At 41.1% G+C, this 24,295-nt stretch overlaps 1 protein-coding gene across 1 annotated transcript in view; it reads left to right on the top strand.

The window, feature by feature from the left end:
• Positions 1-24,295, top strand: part of TECTA (tectorin alpha) — a 465,600-nt gene that overhangs the window by 398,692 nt on the left and 42,613 nt on the right. The window contains exon 20 of the mRNA XM_053691581.1: positions 19,175-19,337. Within this exon, the coding sequence (XP_053547556.1) occupies positions 19,175-19,337 (163 nt within the window). The remainder of the gene's footprint in view (positions 1-19,174; positions 19,338-24,295) is intronic.

The following is a 24,295-nucleotide window of genomic DNA, read 5'->3' as shown; positions in this document are numbered from 1 at the left end:
TAGAGCAGGCTAACTGACAAACTGCTTGCTTAGCTAGAGCAGGCTAACTGACAAACTGCTTGCTTAGCTAGAGCAGGCTAACTGACAAACTGCTTGCTTAGCTAGAGCAGGCTAACTGACAAACTGCTTGCTTAGCTAGAGCAGGCTAACTGACAAACTGCTTGCTTAGCTAGAACAGGCTAACTGACAAACTGCTTGCTTAGCTAGAGCAGGCTAACTGACAAACTGCTTGCTTAGCTAGAGCAGGCTAACTGACAAACTGCTTGCTTAGCTAGAGCAGGCTAACTGACAAACTGCTTGCTTAGCTAGAGCAGGCTAACTGACAGACTGCTTGCTTAGCTAGAACAGGCTAACTGACAGACTGCTTGCTTAGCTAGAGCAGGCTAACTGACAAACTGCTTGCTTAGCTAGAGCAGGCTAACTGACAAACTGCTTGCTTAGCTAGAGCAGGCTAACTGACAAACTGCTTGCTTAGCTAGAGCAGGCTAACTGACAAACTGCTTGCTTAGCTAGAGCAGGCTAACTGACAAACTGCTTGCTTAGCTAGAGCAGGCTAACTGACAAACTGCTTGCTTAGCTAGAGCAGGCTAACTGACAAACTGCTTGCTTAGCTAGAGCAGGCTAACTGACAAACTGCTTGCTTAGCTAGAGCAGGCTAACTGACAAACTGCTTGCTTAGCTAGAGCAGGCTAACTGACACACTGCTTGCTTAGCTAGAGCAGGCTAACTGACAAACTGCTTGCTTAGCTAGAGCAGGCTAACTGACAGACTGCTTGCTTAGCTAGAGCAGGCTAACTGACAGACTGCTTGCTTAGCTAGAGCAGGCTAACTGACAGACTGCTTGCTTAGCTAGAACAGGCTAACTGACACACTGCTTGCTTAGCTAGAACAGGCTAACTGACAAACTGCTTGCTTAGCTAGAGCAGGCTAACTGACAAACTGCTTGCTTAGCTAGAGCAGGCTAACTGACAAACTGCTTGCTTAGCTAGAGCAGGCTAACTGACAAACTGCTTGCTTAGCTAGAGCAGGCTAACTGACAAACTGCTTGCTTAGCTAGAGCAGGCTAACTGACAAACTGCTTGCTTAGCTAGAGCAGGCTAACTGACAAACTGCTTGCTTAGCTAGAGCAGGCTAACTGACAAACTGCTTGCTTAGCTAGAGCAGGCTAACTGACAAACTGCTTGCTTAGCTAGAGCAGGCTAACTGACAAACTGCTTGAGTTTGAAACCAAATGCAGCTACTTGCATCTTATGTTGTAGGCAGAGGGAAACGTGCGCCTTTTACTTGCTGCGTAGTTTCCTCTCTCTGCCGGTCATGTGACTTCTCTCTGTTGTCAGATATTCACGGAATGGAGCGGCGTCATTGAATTTCAGTCTCTTTAGTGTTGATCTACTATACAATGGTTTTAGAGACTTCTGGCAGCCAAATTGTGGTATTACAAATTCTTAAAGTGACAGTGTATTTAAAAAATGTCTACAATTTGGGGGTATTTTTTATTTAGTATTATGGACATGGACCAAGACAAACTGCTTGCTTAGCTAGAGCAGGCTAACTGACAAACTGCTTGCTTAGCTAGAGCAGGCTAACTGACAAACTGCTTGCTTAGCTAGAGCAGGCTAACTGACAAACTGCTTGCTTAGCTAGAGCAGGCTAACTGACAAACTGCTTGCTTAGCTAGAGCAGGCTAACTGACAAACTGCTTGCTTAGCTAGAGCAGGCTAACTGACAAACTGCTTGCTTAGCTAGAGCAGGCTAACTGACAAACTGCTTGCTTAGCTAGAGCAGGCTAACTGACAAACTGCTTGCTTAGCTAGAGCAGGCTAACTGACAAACTGCTTGCTTAGCTAGAGCAGGCTAACTGACAAACTGCTTGCTTAGCTAGAGCAGGCTAACTGACACACTGCTTGCTTAGCTAGAACAGGCTAACTGACAAACTGCTTGCTTAGCTAGAGCAGGCTAACTGACAAACTGCTTGCTTAGCTAGAGCAGGCTAACTGACAAACTGCTTGCTTAGCTAGAGCAGGCTAACTGACAAACTGCTTGCTTAGCTAGAGCAGGCTAACTGACAAACTGCTTGCTTAGCTAGAGCAGGCTAACTGACAAACTGCTTGCTTAGCTAGAGCAGGCTAACTGACAAACTGCTTGAGTTTGAAACCAAATGCAGCTACTTGCATCTTATGTTGTAGGCAGAGGGAAACGTGCGCCTTTTACTTGCTGCGTAGTTTCCTCTCTCTGCCAGTCATGTGACTTCTCTCTGTTGTCAGATATTCACGGAATGGAGCGGCGTCATTGAATTTCAGTCTCTTTAGTGTTGATCTACTATACAATGGTTTTAGAGACTTCTGGCAGCCAAATTGTGGTATTACAAATTCTTAAAGTGACAGTGTATTTAAAAAATGTCTACAATTTGGGGGTATTTTTTATTTAGTATTATGGACATGGACCAAGACTCTGTGTATTTTGACAAATGCTTGTTATGCCTAGAGGCACAAATTGTTTTTCCTATGCAATTCTGTGCTGCAGGCTTAGTTAGAACACTTCAATTTAAAGATAAATTGTTGCCCTCTGAGCCCAATGTCTCTCAGGATGATGCAGCTTTCTCCTCAAACGTCCCAAGCCTCTATGGCATCACCTACAGTGCTCTGCAGTTCCTCTCAGCCTCCTGGAGAAGTTTATTTGCCTGCAGATTTTGCTGCACAGGTATCTTCTGTGGTATCTGCAGCATTATCTGCTTTTCCTATGCTGGGAAAACACAAGAGGAAAATTAGACATTCAGATAGTAAAGAGACACTGAACCCAATTTTTTTCTTTTGTAATTCAGATAGAGGATGACATTTTAAGCAACTTTCTAATTTACTCCTATGATCACATTTTCTTCATTCTTTTGGTATCTTTATTTGAAATGCAAGAATGTAAGTTTAGATGCCGGTCCATTTTTGGTGAACAACCTGGGTTGTTCTTGCTGATTGGTGAATAAATTCACCCACCAATAAAAAAGTGCTAAAAAAATGTAGATTCAGTGTTCCTTAAGGTTTCTGTTCCATCTACTGCTACACAGGTTGCCCTCCCTCATAAGTCTAATGAGGAGGATACGCCGGTAGCCTCTGAGGGTTAAAGGGACAGTCAACCATAGAATTGTTATTGTTTTAAAAGATAGATAATCCCTTTATTACTCATTCTCCAGTTTTGCATAACCAACACAGTTATATTAATGTACTTTTTACCTCTGTGATTACCTTGTATCTAGGAACCTTCTTCCAGCCCCCTGATCACATGACTGTGACTGTTTATTATCTATTGTCTTACATTTAGCATTGTATTGTGCTAGATCTTAAATAACTTTCTGTGCCTGAACACAGTGTTATCTATATAGCCCACGTGTACTTTCTGTCTCTTTGTGTTGAAAAGAGATTTAAAAAGCATGTGATAAGAGGCAGCCCTCAAAGGCTTAGAAATTAGCATATGAGCCTACCTATGTTTAGTTTAAACTAAGAATACCAAGAGAAAAAAGCAAATTTGATGATAAAAGTAAATTGGAAAGTCGATTAAAATTAAAAGTCCTATCTGAATAATGAAAGTTTAATTTATACTTGATTGTCCCTTTAAATCTCAGATTCGAACAGTGTAATTCCTTTATCTGAGACTGAAGAAGTTAACTTCAGATTTAAGCTTGAACACCTTTGTGTACTGTTAAAGGAGGAATTGGCTACTTTGAACTACTCTGAAACTTCTGTCGTTGTCAACCCTAAAAAATCTAGTAAACTTAATAAATAATATGATGTTCCTTCCTCTGTGGAGGTGTTTCCTGTCCCAGACCATGTGACAGAGATTATTTCTAAGGAATGGAAGAAGCCAGGGATACCTTTCTCCCCATCTCCCATCTTTAAAAAGATGTTTCCTGTTGCTGACTCCATTAAAGATTCATGGCGCATGGTGCCTAAAGTTTAAGGGGCTATTTCTACTCTGGCTAAGAGAACTATGATCCCTATAGAGAATAGCTGCTCCTTTAAGGATCCCTTGGACAAAAGCTGGAAGCTTATTTGAAGAATATGTATGTTCATCAAGGTCTTCAATGGCAACCTTTAGTTTGTATTGCCACAGTAGCAAGTGCGGCATCTTATTGGTGTAACGCCTTGTCTGAATCAATTTTAGTAGAGACTCAATTGGAGGAGATACAAGATAGGATTAAGGCTCTCAAACTAGCCAATTCCTTTATTTCTGATGCTAACATGCAAATTAGTAGACTGGGAGCCAAGATGTCTGGCTTCACTGTCCTAGCCGGCAGGGCATTGTGGCTAAAATTTTGGTCAGCCAATGTTACCTCTAAGTCCAAGCTTCTGGCGCTTCCTTACAAGGGGAAGACCTTGTTCGGACCTGTCTGGCAGAAATAATTTCTGATATTACGGGTGGAAAAGGGTCTTTTCTACCGCAAGACATGAACACACTCAAAGGACGTCAAAGTAATTTTCGTTCCTTTCGTAACTTCAAAGATCAAAACTCTTCCCCAAGCAAGAGCAGTCAAAGTCTTTTTGGAAGCCCAATCAGTCTTGGACTAAGGGGAATCAATCAAAGAAACCCTCAGCTGAGTCTAAGTCAGCATGAAGGGTTGGCCCTTGATCCGGGTTCAGATCAAGTGGGGGGCAGACTTTCCCTGTTTTGTCAAGCGTGAAGATGAGATGTCCCAGATCCTTGGGTTGTGGACATAGTATCTCAGGGTTACAAAATAGAATTCAAAACTTTCCCTCCCAGGGGCAGATTCAACCTCTCAAGATTATCTGCAGACCAGGTAAAAAGAAAGGCATTCTTGAACTGGGTTCAGGACCTTTCCTCCCTGGGAGTGATTATTCCAGTTCCAGCAAGGGAACAGGGTCTAGGATACTATTCAAATCTGTTTGTGGTTCCCAAAAAAGAGCAAACTTTACGACCGATTTTAGATCTAAAATGCCTCTACAAGTTTCTTAGGGTACCATCCTTCAAAATGGAAACCATTTGTTCCATTCTTCCCCTGGTCCAAGAGGGTCAGTTCATGATGACTATAGACCTGAAGGATGCATATCTTCATGTTCCCATCCACAGGGATCATCAAAAATTCCTGAGATTCGCCTTTCTAGACAAACACTTTCAGTTTGTTGCTCTTCCGTTTGGCCTTGCCACAGCTCCCAGAATTTTCTCAAAGGTTCTGGGGGCTTTCTTGACAGTGATCAGGTCTTGGGGAATTGCAGCGGCGCCATACCTGGATGACATATTGGTTCAGGCGCCATCTTTTCAACAAGCAAACTCTCATACAGAGATCTTCTTGTCTTTTCTACGTTCCCACGGTTGTAAAGTGAGTCTGTAAAAAGAGTTTCCTTGTTCCAGCTACAAGGGTGGTTTTCTTAGGGACCATAATAGATTCCCTATCTATGAAAAATTTTCTGATGGAGGTCAGAAAATACAAAATTCTCTCCTCTTGCCTCTCTCTTCAGTCTACTGTTCGGCCACCAGTGGCTCAATGTATGGAGGTAATTGGTCTGATGGTCGCTTCCATGGACATCATTCCCTTTGCTTGATTCCATTTGAGAGCTCTGCAATTATGCATGCTCAGACAATGGAACAGAGACAATTCGGATCTGTCTCAGAGGATAGATCTAGACCAGTCGTCGACAAGAGACTCTTTCCCGTGGTGGCTTTCTCAGGACCATCAGTCTCATGGCACATGCTTTTGGAGACCTTCCTGGGTGGTTGTGACCACGGAAGCCAGCCTGCTACGCTGGGGAGTAGTCTGGGACTCGTTAAAAGGTGCAGGGACTATGGGGAGGAGTCTGCTCTCCCCATAAACATCTTGGAGTTGAGAGTGATTTACAATGCTTTGATGACTTGACCTCAATTGTCCTTAGTCGGACAACATCACCTCAGTGGCTTACATCAACCACCAGGGAGGAACTCGGATTTCCTTAGCCATGAAGGAGGTGGCATGGATTATTCAGTGGGCGGAAGTTCACAATTGTTGTCTATCTGCCCTCCACATTGCTGGAGTGGACAACTGGGAAGCGGATTTCCTGAGCAGACAGACATTTCATCCCGGGGAGTGGGCTCTCAATCCAGAGGTGTTCTCCAGGTTAACCCTCAAATGGGGGGGGTGCCGGAGTTGGACATGATGGCGTCTTGGCAGAACGCCAAGCTTCCAAGGTACGGTTCAAGGTCAAGAGATCCTCAGGCCGCTCTGATATATGCTCTGGCGGTTCCTTGGGATTTCAGTCTAGCATACCTGTTTTCTCCATTTGCACTCCTTCCTAGAGTTATTGCTCGTATCAAGCAAGAGAGAGCATTGGTAATTCTTTTTTTTTTTTTTTTTTTATATTGAGGTTTTATGAAATGACATACAAGCAAGTTATACAGAAATAAGTTCAAGTACTTAATACAAAAAGAAATGCCAGTAAGGTTCTAGACCTTCTCCTCGAAAGCAGAGGCCACTTTTGGACCTCACAAACACAAAATAAAACAGTAGAAGGTACTATAAAACTATGGAGACCACTTATGGGTCTCAACTGAACCTCAGGTTTTATAATGTTTTTAAGGCTTAGAAACATGTTTGAGTATATACAGGTTCTGAAATATTTTTAGAGCTAAAGAGCATGCTTGGACGAATGGATATCATGGAAGAGAAAAAGAATAAAACATGCTTGAGTAAATATTGATTCTATAGTATTTTCAAAGCTTCAGAACATGCTTAGGTATATAGATATCATGGGGAAACTGTATACAGTGTTTTATTGTAAAGTGTATTGAAAGTTATAAAGCATGTTTGAGTATACACAGGTTCTAAAATATTTTCAGAGCTATAAAACATGCCTGGATGAATGGATATCATGGGATAGATAAAGAGTATACCATGCTTAGGTGAATTTAGATTCTATAGTATTTTTGGAACTGTAAGACATGCCTGGGTGTATAAATATCGTGGGGGAGATAAAGAGTAACTGTATAAACTGTGCTAACTCTAGCGACCGCCTTACATTTCTGATAGGAATATTAAGCGAGTGGAAGGAACAATATAGGTAGGGTGGGGCATACGGAGGGTCAAAACAGCTGAGGGTCAGTAAAATATAATGGGAGGATTTTATGACTTTTAAGCAAAGAGTATTAGTTTGTGATTAAGATGGATTCTAGTTCATATTGAAAATTACTTCTCCCCTTATTAGTAGTGCTATCCACAAGACCTAAAATATAAAAAACCCCAACACATTGTAAAGGCTATCTTAACCATAACAACAAACTGAGCAGTCGGCACTAATCTTTAGAGGTAGGAATACAGGGCTCGCCTTCTCGGCCGCAGAAGGCCAGCCCGCCTTGCGAGAATCAGATAAGTGCTAGGTAATACATAGTAGTGAGATGCATAGCTATGTTGGTACAAGTTGAATTATCACTGTTAATAAGAAAAGTGCAGACATACATGGGATAATTAAAGTTTGTCTCAGAAATTAGTTACATATAATATCCCAAACCGCAAACACGCAGCTGTGCTACTGAGGGGAAGGGGAACCATATAAACAAGGGGATAAGCAAAACTATCCAGGACTTAAAACGTAGACTTCCATGAAGTCCTCAGGCAGGCAGTAAAGCTGATCCATTATGAGCTCAGGGAAAGTGTGCAGGAAAATGTTCCATTACCCAATTCCAGTTGTAATTAGAGTGTCTAGAGTCCCGTATAAGTCAAAGCAAGTACCAAGCATCCCCAGGAGCTGTAAGAGGGTAGAAAGGCAGGTGATCCCATGATAAAATGCTGGAAATAGATGTATGAGAGGAAATTCCCTGCAATCGAACCTCTCAACTGTAGCCGCTGTTATAATGCTTGAAATGGACGCTACAATGATATGGCTGCCATTCGGCTGCAAAGAAGCGACACTCATTATAGCTGTCTGAAGCCTCCGCTCCCCAACCGGACCATCTCCGCTCTTGGGAGTCAGGTTATCAATGTCTAAGTCTGCGTGTACCGCGCCCAGAGTAAGCGCCGAGTGCTGGGGCCCCAAAGCACCAAAACACTCACCTGCCGCAGTAGTGTGGTCCGGCTGAGGGTCTGGGCAAAGTTCATTCTTAGGTCCATGGCAGGGATCCGTATGTAGGGACTTGTCAAAGTTCTCTCTGTACTCCTCGAGCAGGTAACTCAGCTGTTTCAGGAAAGTAGTTGCGCCTTCCATATCCATTCTCCCAGTGAGATGCAAGGCGGGCATGTTGATTACAGCTGGCAGTACATTTGCAGTGATTAGTGAGGCAACACTGCTCTATAACGACAGGTCAATAGAGGCCACCTGCCGGGGGGGTTTAGATGTTATGAAAAGTCCTCACTGTCCCTTGCAAGTCCGGATAGATTAGAAAAAATAAGATCAGCAGCCACGAGGGTAAGAAGATGGCTGCCGCCAGTAAAGGTTCAGATCAGAGCTCCGGTCCTGGTTGAAAAAGATAGCTCTTGAAAGTAAATTCGGTTTGCACCTTCTATTAGACAGAGGTCCAAGGAATGTTTTACAAAATTTTCAAGATGCAATGCTATGCGATACGATGTAAAAAGATATATATTTGCTGTATAGGGACCGGAGCAGCAAGCTTGTGCGACTGCTCTCATGGGCTCCGGACTCCGCCCCCCCGAGCATTGGTAATTCTAATAGCTCCTGCATGTCCTCGCAGGATCTGGTATGCAGACCTAGTGAAGATGTCTTCTCTCTGAAGCTGACTGCTTGGAGATTGAACACTTAGTTCTGTCTAAGCGTGGATTTTCTGAGTTGGTCATTGAGACCATGATCCAGGCTCGCAAGCCTGTTACTCAGAAAAATTACCATAAGGTATGGCGTAAATACCTTTATTGGTGTAAATCTAAGGGCTACTCTTAGAGTAGGGTCAGGATTCTTAGAATTTTGTCTTTTTTTCCAGGAAGGTCTTCAGAAAGTGTTGCCTGTCAGTTCTCTGAAAGGCCAGATTCCTTCATGATCTATTTTGTTACACAAGCGTCTGGTGGATGTGCCAGATGTTCAATATTTTTGTCAGACCCTGGTCAGAATCAGGCCTGTGTTTAAACCTGTTGCTCCTCCTTGGAGCCTTAATCTTGTTCTTAAAGTTTTGCAGCAGGCTCTGGGGCCTATCTATCAAGCTCCATATGGAGCTTGATGCCCCGTGTTTCTGGCGAGCCTGCAGCCTCGCCAGAAACAGCAGTTATGAAGCAGCGGTCACAAAGACCGCTGCTCCATAACCTGTCCGCCTGCTCTGAGCAGGCAGACAGACATCGCCGGAAATCAACCCTATCGAGTACGATCGGGTTGATTGACACCCCCCTGCTGGCGGCCCATTGGCCGCGAGTCTGCAGGGGGCGGTGTTGCACCAGGAGCTCTTGTGAGCTGCTGGTGCAATGCTGAATACGGCGAGCGTATTGCTCGTCGTATTCAGCGAGGTCTGGCGGACCTGATCCGCACTGTCGGATCAGGTCCACCAGACTTTCTTAAATAGGGGCCTCTATTTGAGCCAATGAATTCCATAGATATTAAGTTGCTATTTTGGAAGGTTTTGTTTCTTATTGTTTTCTCTTCTGCTCAGAGAGATTCGGAACTCTCGGCTTTGCGGTGTGATTCGCATTACCTTATCTTTCATGAGGATAAGGCGGGTCTTCGTACTAAATTGGGGTTTCTTTCTAAAGTTGTTTCGGATAGAAATATTAATCAGGAAATTGTTGTTCTTTCTCTCTGTCCCAATCCTTCTTCTCATAAAGAACGTCTGTTGCACAACGTGGATGTTGTGCGTGCTCTAAAATTGTACATACAGGCGACTAAGGATTTTCGCCAGTCTTCTGCCCTGTTTGTTTGTTTCTCAGGAAAGCATAAGTGTCAAAAGGCTACTTCTACTTCTCTTTCTCTCTGGTTGAGAAGTATAATTCAATTTGCTTTCTCCTGAGAAAATTACAGCTCATTCCAATAGGGCTGTCTTCTCTTCTTGGGCTTTCAAAGATGAAGCTTCTGTGGAAGGCTGCAACTTGGTCCTCCCAGTGGCGTAGCGTGGGGGGGGCCACAGGGGCGGTTGCCCCGGGCGCATAATTCTGAGGGGCGCTTCCAGCCTCAACTTAGCAAAGGGAAGAAGGGAGGCTAAAAAATCTGACAGGTGCCCAACTCTGTTCTGCAACCCGTCAGGAATGTGATGATGTCACGTCACGGTTGCACATTCCGTCGGGTTGCAGATTTTGATGTCTCGAGAGACTGAGGAATTTGAAGTGACTGTGAAGTGTGAACTGAAGTGTTATCCGGACCATTACCTGCTACGTCACTTTGTCCATCCCATTCCTAGCGCGCAGGTCAGGAGGGAAGAAGAAGAAGAGCAGCAGAGTCAGACTGTCAAGCGCGCCGTGACTAAGGTAAGGTATCAGGACCAGACTTACTTATAGCTCTGCTTTTGCCTGATACTAGCAACGCGCAAAATGCAGCCTAATTATGGTTATATTATTACCCAACAAGTAAGTTCCCTTCCAACAAAGGACCCAGAGCGAGCTAGAATGCCATGCATTGCCCGGGGCACTTTTTAAGGATCTCTAAGCAGAGGGAGGGGGAGGGGGAGGAATCCTTAAAAATTGCAATAAATCTCTTTCAAATCCACCTACCCGTGGCACTGGTGGCAGCATGGCTGGGCTCTGCCTTTCTGTTAACCCGAGTTACCTAGTTAGTGGGAATGTGGGATGGTGGGGTGATCAGAGACCATACTTTCATGTTTGACCGGTTTACAACTTACGCCATCTTGTCCTTGCACAAAAAAAAGTATATTTGTGACAAAAATGAGACCTTGTTTCCTGTATTTGATTTTTCCCCTCCATGATCTTCCCAGGGCAGAAGTAGATTTAGGGATTTGTGTACTGTCTGGCACCAGGATTGTGCTGCTCACCAGGCATTTCACTGTGTTTGTCTCCTATCATAGGAGTCCTATGAATTCACCATCTCAAATCTATTTCTTGCTGGACTCCTGAGGTGTGGACTTTTACCGATTTTTAGGGTGTGGGTGCTCATTGCCTTTTTTATATACATTAAACCCACCCTTACTGCATTTAAAGTAAAAAAAAATAACTATAATTTGTGTTGGTAAATAAATTTAACAGCACCCCCTAAACACCATACACCCTCCCCCCATATATGTATGTAATGCTGGGTTGTCTGTCCCATGTCCCTTTTATATTGATTACTTACAATTGTTATATTTATTAAGGTAGAATATATACCCCACTTTTATATGTCATTGGCACCCAAAAGACAGTCTGCCCAGCAGGGACAACCTTATGTAACAGCTGCCAACCTGTGTGTCCCCTTTTCCTCTTTTTAACGACTTACCAAAAACCTATTGCACCACATATACAATATGGGGTGCTACAATGTGGGGATGGGTGCACCCTGTGGTCTGCAGTATTTGTACCATGAAGTTTCACAGATCAGGGCATCGCCACCAGATGGGGGTTAAGGGGGGCTTTCCCCCATGTGTAAAACTAGTATAAATCTTAAAATGTAATATTATATATATTTGCCCAGCTCTGGAGAGCTGCAGGCTCCTAGATTCAAAGCAAATTTACCAATCCCATTCCCTTCTGTACTGGTGGAAGAGACTCCGTCAGTGCTAATGGGTTAGGGGGGGCGCAATACTTGCCTTGCCCTGGGCGCTGACAACCCACGCTACGCCACTGGGTCCTCCCAGCATACTTTTTCCAAATTTCCCAAATTTTATACTTTTGCCTCGGCTGAGGAGAAAGGTTCTTCAGGAGGTGGTGCCTTCTGTTTAGGTCTGCCTGTCTTGTTCTCCCTCCATGTTCATTCTGTGTCTTCTAGCTTGGGTATTGGTTCCCACTAATAATTGAATGACGTTGTTGACTGTCCATATCTTAGGAAAGAAAACTAAATTTATGCTTACCTAAATTTTTTTATTTATTTCCAGATATGGAGAATCCACGACCTCACCCTTTATTAAGACTGTTATTTTGTACTAAACCTCAGGCACCTCTACACCTTTGTGTTATTCTTTTTCCATTGCTCTTCGGTCGAATGACTGGGATTATGGGTAGGGGAGTGACAATTAACAGCTTTGCTGTGGTGCTCTTTGCCTCCTCTGCTGGCCAGGAGTGATATTCCCACTAGTAACTGAATGACGTCATGGACTCTCCATATCCGGAAAGAAAGAAATCAGCCATTATTCCCATTATTGTGTTTTTCCACCAATCACAATCCAAAAATGCTGAATTTTTGGGATTGTTACCTCCCGCATATAACACAAACTCATTATCTTCATTTTTAATCTCTTTAATTTCTAATCTAAAAACCAAATGATTAACAAAGAATGAAAAGATAATTTTGGGGGCTTAGCGATTACATCACAAATTGAAGGGCCTTTAATTTATATTTATATAATCCCCTTTAATAGTGTGTAGTAATGCTAATAGATGACATAAACAATTAACCTGTGGTGCATCAAAGCCAGAGATATGTTTGTCTCTCTAAGGGACTTGAACAGGGCATTATGGGTATACTGGGCATGTGTGTTTGTTGGTTTTGGAGTTGGCTAATTTCTATTAGTGTAAAAGTGATTATTACTTCAAGTGATTGAGAAGGTAGCCTTTGCATCTGTTTGGTGACATTGCTTCATAATGTCATCTTATATGATGAGGGTGATATCGTATTTTGCCCATGTACGAAACCAATGTTACATTCAAAAGCCTTTTTTGGCGTTCTCAGTAATATTTTAAAAAGTGTTTTCTAAAGGTTTATCAAAACACTGTAAACTGCCTTGTAAATGCGTTGTTAAATGAATAGGAAAGTCAAAAATAAACTCATAATTCAGATAGAGCCAGACATTTTAAGACACTTTTAATTTCACATCTATTATTATATTCACTTTGTTCCCTGGGTATCCTTTGTTAAAAATAAGATACCTTTTTCTAAAGGATTAGAATCAACCCCGTAGTTATATGCAATAGTGCAATAACAAAATGTTTTAGCACATTACAGCACGTTTATATTAAAACAAGACACAAGTATAGAAGCATTATTCACCAAACCAATAAAAGTGCTGCTAATAAGCGATGGGAACAGCTGACTACAAAAAGGCTCCGCTGCAGCTTTTTAAAGGCAGATCATTGTTAAAGAGATATACAAAAACATAGTTTTTCTTTCATGAATCAGATCAGGGTACTTGATTTAAAACAACTTCCCAATTTACATCTATTACATAATTTATGTTGTTTTCTTGGTATCCTTTGTTGAAAAAAATACCTAGGTAGACTAAGGAGCTGCTGGTGGCTGTACAGATATACCTCATGTTATTGGATCACCCGATGGGTTCAGCTAGCTCCCAGGAGTACATTGCTGCTTCTTCAACAAAGGGTACCAAGATAATGAAACTAATTAGATAATAGAATTAAATTGGAAATTTTTTAAAAATTATATTCCCTGTCTGAATCATTAAAGAAAACATGTAGGTTTCATGTCCCTTTAAGTGAATAGACTAGATATTCAGGGAGTCAGATTTGCCCATGCTCGGAAGAGGCTGAATGCAACCTAACTTCCAAAAATGAGTGCTCAATTTGCAAAAAAACAACAAACCCCCTAAAAAAACAAGTAAGTTGTTTGCTGTTTTTTCACACAGTCTGTTTTTTTATGTTTTCTTTGATTTAACGTATTTGTTTTTACTAAAGGAGCACTGTCTAATATCCATTTAAATATATCAGTTGGAATATGTTTTTGCTCATGTTGAGCAGGGCATACTTTGGGCTACACCAACTGGGTATATGCCTAGGGCAGCAGGGTTTAGGAGGAAGCTAATTTTGCCTGGTAATTTTATGGCATAATTTCTTCCAACTCCTATACCTTACAAATGTTTTATTTATTAATTGTATTACTTACAATTATACCTAGCTTTCTAGTTGATGTTCATGCCTCCTTTATGCATCCCTGACTGATCATTGGATGTGGGAAATATAATTTGGCTACTATAAGCTAAAACTGTTGGATATGGGTTGGGGGGTTTGGGGTACCAGATTTCCTGGTGCCAAGTACAACACAAACAGCTAAATACATCACTGGTGTGTCTATGTATCAGTGGGGACATATTTGAAGAAATATATGGTGTTGCTATGTTTGTGCAAATGTAATTGTGGTAATAATGCATCAGATATGTGATTGTGCATATGTGTTGGAGAACATGAGGAAAAGTCATGCACTTTATGGGTCTCTGGGTGTTTGTGGCATTAGATATTTTGCATATGGTAACATGTGTGTCTCTGGGTGCTTGTGGCATTAGATATTTTGCATATGGTAACGTGTGTCTGTGGGTGTTTGTGGCATTAGATATTTTGCATATGGTAACCTGTGTGTCTGTGGGTGTTTGTGGCATTAGATATTTTGCATATGGTAACATGTGTGTCTGTGGGTGTTTGGGGCATTAGATATTTTGCATATGGTAACATGTGTGTCTGTGGGTGTTTGTGGCATTAGATATTTTGCATATGGTAACATGTGTGTCTGTGGGTGTTTATTGCATTAGATATTTTGCATATGGTAACATGTGTGTCTGTGGGTGTTTGTGGCCTTTGATATCTTGAAAATGGTAACATGTGTGTCTGTGGGTGTTTGTGGCATTAGATATGTTGCATATGGTAACATGTGTGTCTGTGGGTGTTTGTGGCATTAGATATTTTGCATATGGTAACGTGTGTCTGTGGGTGTTTGTGGCATTAGATATTTTGCATTTGGTAACATGTGTGTCTGTGGGTGTTTGTTGCATTAGATATTTTGCATATGGTAACATGTGTGTCTGTGGGTGTTTGTGGCATTAGATATTTTGCATATGGTAACATGTGTGTCTGTGGGTGTTTATTGCATTAGATATTTTGCATATGGTAACATGTGTGTCTGTGGGTGTTTATTGCATTAGATATTTTGCATATGGTAACATGTGTGTCTGTGGGTGTTTGTGGCATTAGATATTTTGCATATGGTAACATGTGTGTCTGTGGGTGTTTATGGCCTTTGATATTTTGCATATGGTAACATGTATTTCTCTGGGTGTTTGTGGCATTAGATATTTTGCATATGGTAACCTGTGTGTCTGTGGGTGTTTGTGGCCTTTGATATTTTGCATATGGTAACATGTGTGTCTCTGGGTTTTTGTGGCATTAGATATTTTGCATATTGTAACATGTGTATCTCTGGGTGTTTGTGGCATTAGATATTTTGCATATGGTAACATGTGTGTCTCTGGGTGTTTGGGGCATTAGATATTTTGCATATGGTAACATGTGTGTCTGTGGGTGTTTGTGGCATTAGATATTTTGCATATGGTAACATGTGTGTCTGTAGGTGTTTGTGGCATTAGATATTTTGCATATGGTAACGTGTGTCTGTGGGTGTTTATGGCCTTTGATATTTTGCATATGGTAACATGTATTTCTCTGGGTGTTTGTGACATTAGGTATTTTGCATATGGTAACATGTGTGTCTGTGGGTGTTTGTGGCATTAGATATTTTGCATATGGTAACATGTGTGTCTGTGGGTGTTTGTGGCATTAGATATTTTGCATATGGTAACATGTGTGTCTGTGGGTGTTTGTGGCATTAGATATTTTGCATATGGTAACATGTGTGTCTGTGGGTGTTTGTGGCATTAGATATTTTGCATATGGTAACATGTATTTCTCTGGGTGTTTGTGGCATTAGATATTTTGCATATGGTAACCTGTGTGTCTGTGGGTGTTTGTGGCATTAGATATGTTGCATATGGTAACATGTGTCTGTGGGTGTTTATTGCATTAGATATTTTGCATATGGTAACATGTGTGTCTGTGGGTGTTTGTGGCATTAGATATTTTGCATATGGTAACATGTGTGTCTGTGGGTGTTTGTGGCATTAGATAGGTTGCATATGGTAACATGTGTCTGTGGGTGTTTATTGCATTAGATATTTTGCATATGGTAACATGTGTGTCTGTGGGTGTTTGTGGCATTAGATATGTTGCATATGGTAACATGTGTGTCTGTGGGTGTTTGTGGCATTACATATTTTGCATATGGTAACGTGTGTCTGTGGGTGTTTGTGGCATTATATATTTTGCATTTGGTAACATGTGTGTCTGTGGGTGTTTGTGGCATTAGATATTTTGCATATGGTAACATGTGTGTCTCTGGGTGTTTGTGGCATTAGATATTTTGCATATGGTAACATGTATTTCTCTGGGTGTTTGTGGCATTAGATATTTTGCATATGGTAAAATGTGTGTCTGTGGGTGTTTGTGGCATTAGATATTTTGCATATGGTAACATGTGTGTCTGTGGGTGTTTGTGGCATTAGATATTTTGCATATGGTAACATGTGTGTCTGTGGGTGTTCGTGGCATTAGATATTTTGCATATGGTAACATGTGTGTCTGTGGGTGTTTGTGGCATTAGATATTTTGCATATGGTAACCTGTGTGTCTGTGGGTGTATGTGGCCTTTGATATTTTGCATTTGGTAACATGTATGTCTGTGGGTGTTTGTGGCATTAGATATTTTGCATATGGTAACATGTGTGTCTCTGGGTTTTTGTGGCATTAGATATTTTGCATATTGTAACATGTGTATCTCTGGGTGTTTGTGGCATTAGATATTTTGCATATGGTAACATGTGTGTCTCTGGGTGTTTGGGGCATTAGATATTTTGCATATGGTAACATGTGTGCCTGTGGGTGTTTGTGGCATTAGATATTTTGCATATGGTAACATGTGTGTCTGTGGGTGTTTGTGGAATTAGATATTTTGCATATGGTAACATGTGTGTCTGTGGGTGTTTGTGGCATTAGTTATTTTGCATATGGTAACATGTATTTCTCTGGGTGTTTGTGGCATTAGATATTTTGCATATGGTAACATGTGTGTCTGTGGGTGTTTGTGGCCTTTGATATTTTGCATATGGTAACATGTATTTCTCTGGGTGTTTGTGGCATTAGATATTTTGCATATGGTAACATGTGTGTCTGTGGGTGTTTGTGGAATTAGATATTTTGCATATGGTAACATGTGTGTCTGTGGGTGTTTGTGGCATTAGATATTTTGCATATGGTAACATGTGTGTCTGTGGGTGTTTGTGGAATTAGATATTTTGCATATGGTAACATGTGTGTCTGTGGGTGTTTGTGGCATTAGATATTTTGCATATGGTAACATGTATTTCTCTGGGTGTTTGTGGCATTAGATATTTTGCATATGGTAACATGTGTGTCTGTGGGTGTTTGTGGCCTTTGATATTTTGCATATGGTAACATGTATTTCTCTGGGTGTTTGTGGCATTAGATATTTTGCATATGGTAACATGTGTGTCTGTGGGTGTTTGTGGAATTAGATATTTTGCATATGGTAACATGTGTGTCTGTGGGTGTTTGTGGCATTAGATATTTTGCATATGGTAACATGTGTGTCTGTGGGTGTTTGTGGAATTAGATATTTTGCATATGGTAACATGTGTGTCTGTGGGTGTTTGTGGCATTAGATAGAAACATAGAAACATAGAAACATAGAAACATAGAAACATAGAAACATAGAAACATAGAAACATAGAAACATAGATACTTTGCATATGGTAACATGCGTGTCTGTGGGTGTTTGTGACATTAGATATTTTGCATATGGTAACATGTGTGTCTGTGGGTGTTTGTGGCATTAGATATTTTGCATATGGTAACATGTGTGTCTCTGGGTGTTTGTGGCATTAGATATTTTGCATATGGCAACCTGTGTGTCTGTGGGTGTTTGTGGCATTAGATATTTTGCATATGGTAACGTGTGTCTCTGGATGTTTGTGGCATTAGATATTTTGCATATGGTAACATGTGTGTCTGTGGGTGTTTGTGGCCTTTGATATTTTGCATATGGTAACATGTGTGTCTCTGGATGTTTGTGGCATTAGATATTTTGCATATGGTAACATGTGTGTCTCTGGATGTTTGTGGCATTAGATATTTTGCATATGGTAACATGTGTGTCTCTGGGTGCTTGTGGCATTAGATATTTTGCATATGGTAACATGTGTGTCTGTGGGTGTTTGTGGCATTAGATATTTTGCATATGGTAACGTGTGTCTGTGGGTGTTTGTGGCATTAGATATTTTGCATATGGCAACCTGTGTGTCTGTGGGTGTTTGTGGCATTAGATATTTTGCATATGGTAACGTGTGTCTCTGGATGTTTGTGGCATTAGATATTTTGCATATGGTAACATGTGTGTCTGTGGGTGTTTGTGGCCTTTGATATTTTGCATATGGTAACATGTGTGTCTCTGGATGTTTGTGGCATTAGATATTTTGCATATGGTAACATGTGTGTCTCTGGATGTTTGTGGCATTAGATATTTTGCATATGGTAACATGTGTGTCTCTGGGTGCTTGTGGCATTAGATATTTTGCATATGGTAACATGTGTGTCTGTGGGTGCTTGTGGCATTAGATATTTTGCATATGGTAACATGTGTGTCTCTGGGTGCTTGTGGCATTAGATATTTTGCATATGGTAACATGTGTGTCTCTGGGTGTTTGTGGCATATAAGATATTTTGCTTATGGTAACATGTGTGTCTCTGGGTGTTTGTGGCATTAGATATTTTGCATATGGTAACATGTGTGTCTCTGGGTGTTTGTGGCATATAAGATATTTTGCTTATGGTAACATGTGTGTCTCTGGGTGTTTGTGGCATTAGATATTTTGCTTATGGTAACACGTGTGTGTCTCTGGGTGCTTGTGGCATTAGATATTTTGCATATGGTAACGTGTGTCTCTGGGTGCTTGTGGCATTAGATATTTTACATATGGTAACACGTGTGTGTTTCTGGGTGTTTGTGGCATATAAGATATTTTGCTTATGGTAACACGTGTGTCTCTGGGTGTTTGTGGCATATAAGATATTTTGCTTATGGTAACATGTGTGTCTCTGGGTGTGTGGTTAATGGGTGCACTCATTAGTTAAATGTTTGTGGGATGGATTTTGAGGGTGTCTTTGTTAGTGGTTATGTGCTTATATGAGTATCTGGTTTATTATTACATGTTATGCATTTTGTAATTAGAAAACATGCTATAAATGTTATTTTCTTATATTGTGATTAGTATCTTTTGTGTTGTTCTCGCACAAATTCTATTGTTTTCAGTTAGCTCTGTTAATCTCCATTAGGTGTCCAAACATTAAAGACAACACAATTGGAATAGAAGAGAATGGGATCTCCCTAACCTGTCGCTTCCATGTCACAGTCTTTAAATTTATAGGAGACTATGATGAGGTTCATCTTCACTGTGCTGTGTCTCTTTGTGACTCTGAAAAATACTCCTGCAAAATTGTAAGTACCATCATGAAAATGCCTCTCAAGCCCCTTACTGAAGAAAAACAAATTCAGGTATAAAAACTCTCTCTATAAAACAGCCCACTCTGAGATCTTCAAAAAAAACCAAAACAACCCCCAAAACCCAAAACGTGAAAGCAATTTATGAGAAATAAAAGAAATAAAACCAAGACAACATCCTCAGGTTTGATACATTGAGACACAACCACAGATTCCTCATAGGTGAAGCAGAATTATTTTAATATAATCAGGCTGGGCTGAGGCGTAGAATGCCCCAGGCTGCCCAAGTGTGGCTTGTGAGACACCTTTAATGCTTTCCAGGGAGACTAATTAACCCTATCAAAGCAGACATGCAATTATAAACATTTAAATCAGTTGCTTTAATAGCTGTTTGTGAAGTGGCTGTAATTATTTCCTTTCCTTGTTGCTAGAGGCTCACATTTCATGTGTGAGCTATGTATTAAGCTCCTTAATATAGAGGTTCATGGTGCGTGAGCTATGTAGTAAGCTCCTTAATATAGAGGTTAATGGTGCGTGAGCTATGTAGTAAGCTCCTTAATATAGAGGTTAATGGTAAGAATGCCACTAACGAAACAGGAAATATAAGTGAATCAATTCTCAATGAATTTTGATCATGGTGTAACCAGTGGTGGTTCTAGGGGGGGAGCAAGGGTTGTTTTTTGCCCAGTCTTCTATGTTGTACCCCAATTTGGCTGAGTAGGAAGGTAAAAAGGTAAATATTATTACTCCTTGTTCCTGCTCTTTTAGGCAGCACACCTCCCCCCACAACTGCCTAACCATACCCCAGACCACCAGGCTCCGCCCTCAGAATACCTGTGACTCCACATCTTCCTACCCTGCCCCCGAACAAAGTTTCTGGAATTGCCACTGGATCTGACCCTGTCACGCTTAGAGGAGCAGGGGTTGGGGTTTGGACCTCTGTGGTAGAGGTGTCTGGCTTAAAGGGACAGTATACACTCATTTTCATATAACTGCATGTAATAGACACTACTATAAAGAATAAGATGCACAGATACTGAAATAAAAATCCAGTATAAAACTGTTTAAAAACTTACTTAGAAGCTGTCAGTTTGGCTCTGTTGAAAAGGTAGCTGGAAAGCCCACTGCAAGTGGCAAATAAGACACTCCCCCCCTCCCCCTTCTTTTGCATATGAAAAGACCCTTTACACAAACAGGAGCAAGCTGGAGTAGGTAGTCGAGCGTATTCACATAAAACTTTGGGGCTTGGTTAGGAGTCTGAAAATCAGAGCAATGTTATTTAAAAATAAGCAAAACTATACATTAATTTAAAAAAAAAACCTTTATGGGCTATATAAATAGATTATCTACAAAACATTTATGCAAAGAAAAAATGAGTGTATAATGTCCCTTTAAGTTTCCCTTGTGAGTTAAAAGGGCCAATGAAAGAGCTAATTCCCCTTTCAGGCATAATGGCAACACTAAGGAAAACACGGTTATCGAACATGAACTGGATTCTGAGGTGCTGGACACAGGACTTGGATTCGGTGGAGCTGTACAAAGGAATTGGACTCTGCGGAGCTGTACACAGGACTTGGATGCTGTGGAGCTGTACACAGAATGTGAATGCTGTGGAGCTGTACACAGGATTTGGCAGGAGATACAGGATTGGAGAAGTGCCTGCACCTTGGCCAAAGAGTTCAGCACTGGAGCAGAGGGCCTTGGACAGAAGGAATGCCCACACTGGGGCTTTTTTGACTGGAGGATTTCCTGCACCAGGGCATTAGACCAGAGGAATGCCCACACCAGTACCTTCAACCAGAGGAATGCCCGCACCGGGGCCTTGGACCACAGAAATGCTCGCTCGTACACTGGAACAGGGTCTGTGCACTGGCACAGGCAGTAGAGAGAACAGAAAGGCCAAGGCCAGGAACCACACAAGCAAAAGTAATAAAAAAGAATTCTAAAGCGAAGTCCAGCTTCAAGCTAGAAGTAAGGAATCCAAGTAACAGTTCTATCTTTCATAATGCACCGGGGTTAACCAGAAGGATAGTCAAAGGTAATACCAGGTTCAGGACCCTGGAAGACCAATGACAGAGAACAGATAGCTGAACAGAGGCACAAACAAAGGGATAAACCACAATATCAGGGCAGGGAGGAGACAGTGAAGCAGCCTTAAATAGTCCTAGGATGATTAGGAAACTGCCTGAAGCAGGTGGAGCAAGAGAGAAAGCCAGAACTGACTACAGATTCACAAGAAAAGTCCTGAACCAGAGCCCTCCAGTGGCTCAGAGGGGAAGTTACAAGACAGCAGACCTAGGAGACCTAGGAACAATCCTGGGCATTGGCTTGACAATGTGTGAGCTGACATGATACAAAGTAGCCTATCATGTCCACCGCACATTGATAAATGCTGACAGCATACACTGTCAGCATTTATCATTGCACCAGCAGATCTTGTGAACTGCTGGTGCAATGCCACCCCCTGCAGATTTGCGGCTGCTAGCAGGGGGTGTCAATCAACCCGATCTCATTCAATCCGGTTGATTTCTGTCCGCAGCCTCAGAGCAGGCTGACAAGTTACAGAGCTTGATAAATATGCCCCTTAGCAACCTCACACGTGCCTATAAATATAAGCCATTCTAACTTTTTTTAAATCCTGATTTTTATATTTTTTATTGAAACCATTTCACTGCAGCTCAGAGGCTTTGAGATAAATGTTGTTTTCCTATTTCCATTCTCCTTGAAGCAATGTTCTTGCCACTATCCCTGACATTATGTATTGTTATAAGCACAAAGTCTATTACCTGACAAAAGAATAAAGCAATCCCTAAATCGAGTTTCAATTAGGGACTTATAAAGAGTCTTCAGATCTTAGAAGCTTTAGGTTTTAGTTACATGTTACACTATAAAATAATATTAACATATTGGGGCCTATTTATGAAATGTCTGTCTGACATGATCGGATCATGACTGACAGACATCCCTGAATGCGGATAGCAATACGCTCTCCGCATTCAGCATTGCACCAGCAGCTCTTGTGAACTGCTGGTGCAACGCCGCCCCCTGCAGATTTAGTAGGGGGTGTCAAACAACCCGATCGTACTCGATAGGGTTGATTTCATGCGATCTCTGTCCGCCTCCTCAGAGCAGACGGACAGGTTATGGAGCAGTGGTCTTTAGACTGCTGCTTCATAACTGGTATTTCTGGCGAGTCTGAAGGCTCGCCAGAAACACGGCCCTTCAAGCTCCATACAGAGCTTGATAAATGGGCCCCTAAGTGCTTAATTACACGAGTATTATGAGTTGAAAGTAAACGTGTTCACTCGAGCGCAATTGAATTTATTGCGCGTCAGGATAGCGCGACTTCATAGTTTTGATTAACTATTAAGTTTGACTAAAAAGTTGCACAAAAAACATTAAATATACATGTAAAAGTACAGTGTGTATATATATAATGTATTGATGAATAAATATTCTGCCATGTGAAGAACATTTGAATGTGAAATATTCATATTTCATGTTGAGTTAGCGTACCTGAGAAAATGTGATCAGGTTTGCGAGAGAGTAAGGGTGTTAGTTTATTTTCCACTTTTTGCGCTCCATTGAAGTCTAAGGGGAAATATGTTAACGCGGTCACAATATTTTGTGTGCGTCGGGTTAGTGCTCATGTGAAAACCTTTTACTTTTAACTTGAAATACGTGTGCTACCCAACATGCGCAAAAAGCTTACTTAAAGCGGAGTTAGTGCGTGAGCAGCAGCAATAGATTAGACATCGCTCCATTCTATCCCCAAATCAGCAAGGACTGGGTGACCGACCACAACGTTACATTTGAACAGGGGAAAGAATTTGTCCCTGGACATCTTATTTACCACTGTTTGTTACATTTGGTCATCTGATGAATAAAATATTTAGCTAATGTAACATTCTGCATTTATTTAGGAACAAACCTCACTTATTCCTAATGTCAGCCCCTGGAAGAAGATCACAAATATAAAGTGTTAGCGTTTAGAGGATTTTAAACTTAAAAAAAATCTCAAATTATTAAGGTACATGAAACCCACAACTCTTCGTTCATGACTCAGATAGATACAATACAATAGAAGCATTGTGTAATATAGATGCATCAGCAAAAATGCTTCTAATAAAAGCTATAGCTGTTTCAAAAGTGTATTTAAGTATGCACCGTGCACCAGCATTTTATACACAGCACTTGCTCTGAGAGCCTAAGGTGTTTGTACCATCTGGTAATGACTCAATTTGTTACTTGCTGTTATGTTCTGTAAAGATATGTGGTAGAACAGGTGGTAAATAAGTTTAGGTACCTAGTATCCGCTATAGTAGGACCACTCAGCCTCACACCAAACCTTGGATTCACACAGATTTAACTTATAGGAATCCGGTTTTGCTCATTGAACTGAGGGTCACTACTGCAGGGTACAGAGTGAAAACGGAGCTGTCACGCAACCAGGTTACAGGATGCCTGTATTTCAACAGATAGGAGGAGTATCTATAGATAGAGTAGGTAGTTAATCAACTAATTACTTAGTGATTAAATGATATAGCTGACACATATACAAAGAAGACAGGAAGTGAAATGGTATGTAATACAAACAGATGTAGTACAAAGAGATATTGTAATTAGGCCAAAATGTATTTGTTAGGAATTCAGCACTTCAGGGAATATCATATGTAGTTAGAATGATATTTTGGATTATGTTATCAGATATAGTTTATGCAAGGATAAGATAGTAACAAACGATAAGTCACTTAGTTTAGGTTCAAGGTGGTCACAGCAAATGATGTTAATCAAGCAGCAGTTCAAACAGAGTAGGCAATGTAACAGGCAGTTGAAGTTAATCCTGCATTTTAGTGATAGTAACAGTCATTGAATACAGTGCTTAAGTAGTTTGCTTACTTGAGAGACATAATGATATCCAAATAGAGTAATAAAATATACAGACCAATTCCTGA

This window comes from Bombina bombina, chromosome 8 (genome assembly GCF_027579735.1).
Source record: "Bombina bombina isolate aBomBom1 chromosome 8, aBomBom1.pri, whole genome shotgun sequence".
Classification (NCBI taxonomy): domain Eukaryota; kingdom Metazoa; phylum Chordata; class Amphibia; order Anura; family Bombinatoridae; genus Bombina; species Bombina bombina.
The sequence above is the reverse complement of the archived record's forward strand: the minus strand, read 5'-3'. Positions and strand labels throughout refer to the sequence as shown.